The sequence below is a fragment of the Oreochromis aureus genome, linkage group 12, assembly GCF_013358895.1.
Source record: "Oreochromis aureus strain Israel breed Guangdong linkage group 12, ZZ_aureus, whole genome shotgun sequence".
Classification (NCBI taxonomy): domain Eukaryota; kingdom Metazoa; phylum Chordata; class Actinopteri; order Cichliformes; family Cichlidae; genus Oreochromis; species Oreochromis aureus.
Window position 1 is genome coordinate 11314455 of NC_052953.1, and position 10053 is coordinate 11324507.

Consider the following 10053-nt stretch of genomic DNA (forward strand, 5'->3'; position numbering starts at 1 on the left):
GCCCTCTGGACCCAGTGGAGGTGGTGAGTGACAGGAGAATGGCGGCTAAGCTGTCATCCCTGTTGGACAACATCTCCCACCCCATGCATGAGACTGTGACAGCACTGAGCAGCTCCTTCAGTGGGAGACTGCGGCACCCACGGTGTGGGACGGAGAGATTTCGCAGGTCTTTCCTCCCCACTGCTGTCAGACTCCACAACAAAGACTTTAACTGATCAAACACACACATCCACACATGTGCAATAACACTAAGTGCAATAATCTTCCTGGCATCGTTGTACTTTTTACTCAGCTGTATATAGCATTTGTATTCTATTTTTATCTTATTGTATATTTTATTCTATTTTATTCTACTGTATATAGTATTTTATTTTATTCTATTCTGTACAGTTGTGTACTGTATTTATTCTTATTTTATTTTATTCTAATTTTTGCTTCATAACTTTTGCACTGTCCACTTCCTGCTGTGACAAAACAAATTTCCCACATGTGGGACTAATAAAGGTTATCTTATCTTATCTTATCTTATCTTAACTCAAAACTCACTTGTTCAAAATAGCTTATCCCACATAACCTCTCCACTCGGCTATTTTAAATTTATGTCTTATGCTTTTATGATTGTGTAAACTGCTTGCTTTCATGTTGCTTTTTATTCTACTGTGTACAGTGACCTTGAGTGTTTTGAAAGGCGCTTTCAAATAAAATGTATTATTATTATTATTATTATTATAAAAAGTTACACCTGATGTAGTAGATTTTTTTTAAAGAAAAAAAGATAATTTAAAAAAGTATCTTGGCAAAATTCGCTTTTACGTATCATCTGTTTCATAATGTCTACAAAGCTTCATACAGTTAAGCACAATCTCTACATGACAGAAACACAAAAATACATTTTAAAAGTAACCTTCCCAAAACTCTGTGTGTGTGTGTGTTTATACTTGACCACATATTATTAACCATTTGTGTGCATATGTTAATTTTGCTGATTCATTAATTCTGTGGTCATACCACATCCTTGTAGTTCAACATATAAAGCGGAACATCACAGTTTCAACATTCAACATCTGATCAAACAATTTCAAAGAAATGTCCTGCTTGAGGAATTTCAGTGTTTTCTTCTCATGCATGTTTCTCTTCATCATCCAGTCAGGTAAGTAATGTCTTCTATTTTATTTTACTTTTACTTTTAATTTTAAAATAAAACATTTTGTCCATCTTGGAATCGATTAAAATATAATACATCAGTAATGTGTGATACATATATTGCTGTATTACATATCATACACCATATGACATGTAAAACACACTACATATGTATTATAAAGCAGTTCGTTTCACTCAGATGTTGATTACACATTCCTCTCAATTGTCCCATGAATTTGAATGACAATATTTCATGAAACACAGAAGTCTTTAAAGCACAGAATGAAAATTACAATAATCTAAGTTTAGTTTAACAGTCATACAAGTACAATGAAGTATTCATCCATGAGAAATACACCGAGTCAAATTTCTCATGATCAAAAAGTGTGTAAGTATATGTGTGTGTGTTGCTGTTGTTATTGTTGTTGGTGGTGGTGGTGATGGTAAATGGTGTAAGGTTGTTAATATTTGATAACAACCTTAGAAGCATTTAGGAGCCCATTTTGCTGACTTGTTCATTTCAGTTGTCAGACCACATCCTTTCAGCTCTCTATATAAAGCTGAGCATCAGAGTTTCAGTGCATTCAACATCTATGAGAGACAAAAGGCAAAATGTTCTGCCAGAGTTATTTCAGTGTTTTTGTTTCATGCATGCTCCTCATGATCATCCAGCCAGGTGATTCATATTTTTCTATTATACTTTAATTTACTTGTAGACAATTTTCTCATTCATTTAAACAAGTAGAATGCATAGTCACATTATTTACATGTTTCAGCATTACAAAAGCAGTTGGTGAAGGGTGTTTGTTTCACTCATCTGTTTTTGACTGTATCATCTGCTGATTTTGTTATGTGACTGGATATTTTCTTTTTGCTTTAGGTCATGGTTCTGAGATTATTGGGGGGACAGAAGTCAAGCCACACTCGCTGCCTTTCATGGCCTGTTTTGTAGGTGTAGAATCTTTGTGTGGCGGGACATTAATCCATCCACAATGGGTCCTGACAGCCGCCCACTGCAATGAGTAATAACACTTACTTTTCTTAAACTTTCAAATCAAAATATTGCAATATTTATGTTTAATTGACTGTGTGAAAGATAATAAATAAAGAGATCTAACAAGAGGTCACAAGGAAAAGGTCTATAAGACATGACTTGATCTGACAGCTTGGCAGATTAATGAAAACAGAAGTTGATTACACTCCAAGAAATGACAAAAAACAGTTCTAATCCAGCCTTTAAAATATTCATAAATATGTATAAAAGGTGCCTTTTAAATAACAAACATACAAATTCTGTTTAAAGGTATTTTAATGTAACATTTGCTTCAGAACTGGAACAACAAAGTAGACACTAAAATGTGTCAGTTTATTTTGTTCAGAATCTTTTCAACCATTATATAAAACGCTTTATTATAATTATTAATCTAAAACTGCCTAATAAATGGAGAGGATGAATATACAACATTTACAGCACTGGGAAATAAGTTACGGTTCATTTTTTATTTATACTTTGTCCATTTTATTGTATGTTGTGTCTTCACAGAGTATTTTGTTTGCACTAGTCATTGTCCGAGAGCCAAAATTGCACTCAGTTTCAGAATAACAGACATCACAGCTACATACACATGAAATATGAGATGGATTTTATCATCTAAAACATTTTTATAATGTTGAAATTTTCATTCAGCTGTGGGAAAATATCTTGAAATTCATTTAAGGCTCAATAACAGCACGGGTGGAATTTTCCATATATAATGAGGGAACTATTATTATTTTATGATTGTTTTACACACTTCTGACCTATTACCATTTTATATACATGAACTGTTTTTGTTTACAGTATGATTCTAGTGATACTGGGAGCGCACTCCCTCAGGAAAGTGGAAGTTGATTCTTGGCAGGTCAGAGTGGTTGAGAAACAATTTCCTCATCCTGGCTATGACAGAGTAACCAAGGTCAATGACCTCGTGTTGCTCAAGGTAAGTTGATAATTCACTGATCAATACCAAGTGAAGCAAAAGTTACCCTGAAACCCAGAATAAAAATACTTTATTAGATTTTATTTTCAGATAATTTAAATATTTGGTTTCAAAGAAACATGTTGTATCTTTTTTATTGTTATTTATTTATCTTTTGTCCCTTGAAGTGGGGAATGGGGAGCTGGTTGGAGCTACTTCTTTTGGAAGGAAGTGTGAGAGTAAAGAGAACGTACCGGGACTCTACGCATTCATCTCAAACAAACAACTCAGCTGGATCAAAAAAACAATGAAGTCATATGAAATGCCATGAATCCACAGGCATCAATACATATGAGCTAAGCAAGACAAAAATCTTTGATGCTTTTATGCTTAATCTGCCACTGCTTTCACCATAGAGACTACACATATATGATATCAGCCATCTCATGGTTAGTACTATCCACTGCAGAAACATAAAACCAGATCCTCTTTGTAGCCTTTCTCTAGGACAGTCATTGTAAAGGTTTGTGGATTATTTCATTTTCCAGAATTGCATTTTGGTTGCTGTTGCTGTAGAGTCTACATAAATGTGGCTATTTCTGAAAGAATTTCTACAAGAACAGTTCCTAAAATAATTTCTTCTTGCAGTGGAAAATCACCTTTACCCATCTTTTATTGTCTTACTTGTGAAAAGATAATACTTACTACTGTTAACTAGAAAATTGACATAAAAAATTTGTTTATGAAAACCCCCAGCAACATTTTTATATACCTTTTACATTTTCTACTTTCTAATAAAACTAACAGCATGAATAAAAAAGATTTCTTTCTTTCTCTCTTTCGTTGTTTGTACTGCAATTCTTTCAAAATTGTCTTTTTACACTAACTCCTAAATCTTTAAAAATGTTTGTGCCCCAAAACTAATAGTTTAGTCTTTTATTTTTAGTATTCAAATTTAATAACTTTTAATAACTTTTAACTTTTAATTTCTTTTAAAGAAACATTTTTGTAATTGTATTTTCACAAGGCAAACAAGCATTGTCATTTATGCTTAGATTTTCGCCATTCAAACTTTAAAAAAATTCTGCTATTTCTGCTTATGCCAGTTATGACTTTTGGTGCTCATAACTTCTATACTTTTTAGGATATTGAATTTTTTTTGCAATATTTTTTGCCCATTCCACATTATCAGTGGGGTCACTGATTTTGCTCGCCGGGCTTAGCTGTGTTTTAGCTCAGTGAGATGAGCAGCCGTTCTCAGACTGGGAGGCCCGGGTTCAAATCCCGCTTGTGGCAACAATATTTTCAGTACTCAGTTGAACTTTTTAACTCTTTTTAACACAGATTTCAGCTGCTTCACCCCTTTTCAGCACAAATTCCAGCTCTTTCAGCTGTTTTCACCAAAAACCTCTTTACAGTAGAAATTCTGCTGATTCACCTCTTTTCAGTGCAACGTTCTGCTTCTTAACCACTTTTCAGCAGAACTTCTGCTGATTCACCTCTTTTCAGCAGAATTTTCAACCATTTCACCTCGTATCAGCATTATTCTCAGAAGCTTCTGCTCATTTCAGCATAATTGTCAGTCTCTCCATTTCTTCTCTTGTGAGAATGAGTTTGGCTCAGTGAGATGACTAGCTGCCTTGTGACCAGGAGGGCCGGGTTAAAATCCTGCTCATGGCAAAATTTCTTTTCACCTCTTTTCAGTGCAAATTTCAGCTTCTTTACCCCTTCTTGACCCACATCTGGGTCAGTCTGACCACTTGTCACTGTTTCTAATCCCTGCATATGCCCCCCTCAAGAAAACTGCTCCTACCATCACAAAGAATATTACCATATGGCCAGAGGGTGCCTCTCAGCAGCTGCAAGACTGTTTTGACAGGACTAACTGGGATATCTTTGAACATCAGGACTTGGAAATGTTCACAGACAGTGTTCTCTGCTATATAAAACACTGCATAGACACTGTTACAGCAGTCAAATGTATCCAGGCTTATCCCAACCAAAAGCCCTGGATGACCCGGGAGGTCAGGTAGCTGCTGAAAGAGAGGAACATTGCATTCAGGTCTGGCAACAGGGATCAGTACACCGCAGCCCGATCCAACCTGAAGAGATGCATCAGAGAGGCGAAGGGGGACTATAGGAGGAGGATTGAGGACCATCTGGAGAGTAACACCAGCCGGCAGGTGTGGCAAGGCATCCAGCACCTAACCAATTATAAGATCAATCTCGGAGCTGTGGACGGTGACCTGGAGCTGGCAGAGGAGCTGAATATCTTCTTCGCCCGCTTTCAGACCATGGTACCGGAGGTATTGGAGCCACAGCAGCAACACACCACCCATAGCAGCACACGAGGTGAGGCGCATGCTGCAGGCTGTTAACTCGAGGAAGGCGGCGGGTCCTGATGATGTGCCAGGTCGAATATTGAGGGATTGTGATCCCTCAGTACTGATCGCTTACTTTGTACCTCAGGCCTTTAGAGTTTGAGTATATTCTTAAGGGATTATGGCTGCCTTCTTGCTGGTATACTTTCGAAGAAAGCACTAAAGGCTGAGTGAAAAGCATTGTGGATTTTCACATTATGGAAAATGGAACATACACATGATGAGGACTGAGGGACCATGACAGAAACACTGGAAATGACGTTTTTCCTTTTTTGCCCTGTTATATTCGTATTTGTGAAAAAAAATTTTTTTTTAATCAAATCTTATTTTCGCTTTTTCCAAATAACTTTAAATACCTCCAAGTGGGCCTTCTTTGTGACATATGCCTAAAGGTGCTCTGATAAACCAGTGAAAAGGGATTTTTTTAATGTACACAGAAAATTCATAAAAATAAAACAACAAAGTTTGATTGTTCAGCCTGTCAGCCAGACAGTTTCACCACTTCCTGTAAAACAAAAGTGATGCTTGTGAACACATTTTTAATACAGATAAATTCTTGTATTTATCTGAGTATTTGAGCTTGAATTTTTTAATATCCTTTCTTCTATTTTTAACTTTTGAACAAAGGAAGGCATTAATTTTTCATGTCATCAAGAATTTATATTTCATTTGTTTGATTTTTAGGGTTCAAACTCAAACCCGCCAGTGCCTACGAAACAACATTTTTAATGTTTTCTTCCTCCACTTTAGTTTTCTCTAAAAAGCAATTTAATTAAGACTAAAAAAGAATACTGAAGACAATTTGAATTTTGCACTCTTCCTATATGAAGAGTCTAATATTTGCTCACCACAATCTCATTATCACGGTAAATATTGAATGAAACATTTTCCTTTTATGACCTACCACTAGGTGGTCCTCTCTGCTATGTTTTGTGACCACAGTGTGATTTAAACCCATCTGTTCTCTTACAGTTATACTTATCAGAGTCATTGCTGCCAAAGAATGAGAGGCAAGATACACCCTGGACAGCTCGCCAGGGCTAACACAGAAAGACAGACAACCATTTGTACTCACATTCACACCTACAGGCAATTTAGAATTGCTCATTAACCTAACCCCACCAGCTGCATGTCTTTGGACTGTTCGAGGAAGCCAGAGTACCCGGAGAGAACCCACGCAAACAGAGGGAGAACCTGCAAAGTCCACATAGAAAGGGCCCAACCAGAAGGTGGATTCGAACTCAGGATCTCAGGACAACAATGCTAAACACCAAGCCACCATGCTGCTCTGATTTAAACAGTAAAACTAACAGTTAACAATGATACTAATAACACATATTTCACAGAATTTAGTTAATTCAGTTAAAAAAAAAAACTAAACTGTGCAGAAAAAATGAAAATTATTTTGGGAATTTGGAAAACTAACTAAAACAAAAAATAAATATAGAGGATATCCTTAGATTGAATGTTTGTTAGTTTGGTTAAATTAATGAACACAGGTTGCCCTGCACATGTTTATTGAGACTGTTGGTCAACTATATAAAAAGGTTTTTATTGTAACACCTATGCTGAGTTTTTAAAGCCTTGCCTGTGACATACACGCCACAAGCAGTAATGAAATAAACTAAAACTATATATTTTCAAACAGCAAAAGTTGATCCTCATGTGTCACTCTTGACAGTGACAGATGAAAAGGTCCCTCTACATGTACTTAATAAATACAGTGTAATTAATGAAGCAAAGCCCAGTCCTAAGATTAGAAAAGGCTGACCATGTTTATTAATCAGGCTATATAGTATTACTATTATTCACTGTATCAAATCAAATCACTTTTATTGTCACGTCACATGTGCAGGTACACTGGTACAGTACATGCGAGTGAAATTCGTGTGCGAGCTTCTCAAGCAACAGAGTTGTGCAAAAATACAATAACGTAAAACAAGCAAAAATATAAGAATGGCTAAATCTGAAAGTCATAAATATATGTACAATATATAAGAGTATATGCATTACTGGATGTGTATACTAAATATGTTTTTCTACGTGTGTGTGTGTGTGTGTGTGTATATACATATTTTACAAATGAAATAGAGTAAACAATAAAATAAGATATATAAAATGTACAGAGGTTGGTAGTCGGACATGTGCAAAACAGTGGCATTAATGTACAGTATGGAGTGCATAATGTTGAAGTTCCAGTAGTGAGGGTGAGGTGTCTATGACGTGTTCAGCAGTCTGATGGCCTGGTGGAAAAAGCTGTCTCTCAGTCCGCTGGTACGGGACCGGATGCTGCAGAACCTCCTTCCTGATGGAAGCAGTCTGAAGAGTTTATGACTGGGGTGACTGGGTCCTTGATGATCCTCCCGCTTTCCTCAGGCACCGCTTCCTGTAGATGTCTTGGAGGAGGAAGCTCACCTCAATTATCCGTTCAGCACACCGCACTACTCTCTGAAGAGCTTTGCGGTTGTAAGCGGTGCTGTTGCCATACCAGGTGGTGATGCATCCAGTGAGGATGCTCTTAATGGCACAGCGATAGAAGGTCCTGAGGATGCGGGGGCTCATGCAGGTATATATACCATGAAGAATAATATATAATAATACAATATATAAACAGTGTGAATGATAAATGTGCACAGCCTATCACGGTGGGCAACGCTGGTGTGTATATTCAGTGGGCCCAAAAGCAGACACGGGAGAAATTAACTGATGTTTAAACAAAAAGTGAGCTGTTTATTTCAGGTTAATATCCAAAAAAACAAAAAAACAAGGCAAGGTGAAAGGGGCGAAACTAAACTAAGACCTAAACTGGGAAAGAACTAACAAACTATAAAAACAATGACGAGAGACAAGAATACGAAGCTGAACAGGAACATAAACGTCAAAAAGTCTAAACATGAGCATGGGCATGAACATGAGCAGTAGCCAAAACTCTGTGACTTGAAGTGACCTGACATGAAGACAAACAGATGACTTAAATACACAGGAGGGTAATGAGGGAAGTGGAAACACCTGGGGAGACACAGCTGACACAAATGTTCATGGCGCCACAGGGTAAAATAAAACTAAACACACTGAACATGGAAACAACAGACCTTTCAAAATAAAACAGGAAACATGGAGAGACATGAACTGGGACACACAAACTTGACACAAGAGACAGAGAGAGGGAACGAGAGAGGGACACAGAGGAGAGAGACACACAAGTGGAACCTATAGCCGAGGAGATAACGCATGACAAACAGAAAAAGACTCATAAACAAGGAGACATAGGTGAAACATAAACTGTTAGATTTGTATTGTTGATTGTCATTTATGCTTAGAAATATTTACTCATATATGCTTAGAAGTATATAATCATTTGTAGATTGAAAGAATGTCTCATCCCAGGAGGTCTGTAACAACTCTGTGTAGCATGAAGAGGGGAGTGCGTTCACTCCTCTTCAGAGTGTTCTGGCAGAGTGATCACACACCTCCTAGGAGAGGTCGTATCTTCTCTTGCTGATATATGGTATAGCAAACACACGTATATCTGTTTGAGTCTAAGAGCCTTTTGTTTAGATGGACGGCTCTGGGGAGTCTTCCTGGGGTCACAGTTTGACCCCACACACACACACACACACACACACACACACACACAAGGTATTCTTTGTTCACATGTATACCTATGTAAAGAGGTCATATGTTAATGAACCTATGCATATTCATGTAACCACAATAAAAGAGCAGTGTTACGGAGAGCGGACGAGAGCAACTGGGGTCAAGCGAAGGAACGGCGCCTGTCCAGTTCTCTCCCGTGCATGTGAAACATAAAGAATGTTGCCTACTCGGGTCTTGCTTGTTGTGTGATTACATTGCCTTCAACGTTCCAGCGAATAGGTTCAAGCTACAAACCTATCATAAACTAGACTAAAACTCAACTAAATCCAAACTAATAATAACAACACAATATAACATAAAACATCAATAATACAAAATAAACTCACAATGCTGGTCACAGACCCAGCCCCTGATACAGCCTTTCTTAATCTTCTGAAAACAGGCCTAGACGTTCTTATCCAGTTGTTCCTGCATACTATGTCAACTATTTTTGTCATGGGCCCAGGAGCCAGTACGTGTGAGTTGATCCAAATGCAGACACAACTGAAACAGTGATAAGTCTTAACAAGATTTGCTGAGTGTACGAGAATTCAACATAATGGAATAAGGGAACGCAACAGGAATCTCTTCTGGAAAAGCAATAAAACAGAGGGAGAGTGAGATTAGATGCAAGACAGGGAAGGAGCTATACTGTGGAAAGGTGAATACTGAATTTGCAGGCTTATTTGCAGGAGGAGAGCATGGGACTCAGGGGAGGGTACGAGGAGTGTCTGAGTGGTGTGAGATCGAGTGAGGTTTCAATCTTTTGTTTTCAGGAATCCAAGAGTGACAGAGGACAAGCAGGGCAGGGTGGTGAGTAGTTTAATTTCCATGCCCAGAAGGCAGACACAGGTAAACACAAGCAGGTATTGGAAGAACACAAACAACTCACCCAGATCATGACAATTTAGTTATGGCATTCCTTGTATGCTCTG

General features: G+C 37.6%; 1 protein-coding gene across 1 annotated transcript; it reads left to right on the plus strand.

The window, feature by feature from the left end:
• Positions 1-1079: 1079 nt before the first annotated feature.
• Positions 1080-4414, plus strand: LOC120443047 (chymase-like). Its single transcript, XM_039620688.1, has 4 exons — positions 1080-1150; positions 2024-2165; positions 2984-3122; positions 3290-4414. The coding sequence occupies exons 1-4, from the start codon at positions 1087-1089 to the stop codon at positions 3410-3412; spliced, it is 468 nt and encodes a 155-aa protein (XP_039476622.1). The 5' UTR covers positions 1080-1086; the 3' UTR covers positions 3413-4414.
• Positions 4415-10053: the final 5639 nt, after the last annotated feature.

Bases quoted from the DNA above. Each gene is read 5' to 3' on its own strand.
- LOC120443047 (XM_039620688.1), top strand. From the start codon at position 1,087: ATGTCCTGCTTGAGGAATTTCAGTGTTTTCTTCTCATGCATGTTTCTC. The intron at 2,166-2,983 runs GTAATAACACTT...TTTTGTTTACAG, and splicing joins ACAGCCGCCCACTGCAATGA to TATGATTCTAGTGATACTGG. The intron at 3,123-3,289 runs GTAAGTTGATAA...TGTCCCTTGAAG, and splicing joins ATGACCTCGTGTTGCTCAAG to TGGGGAATGGGGAGCTGGTT.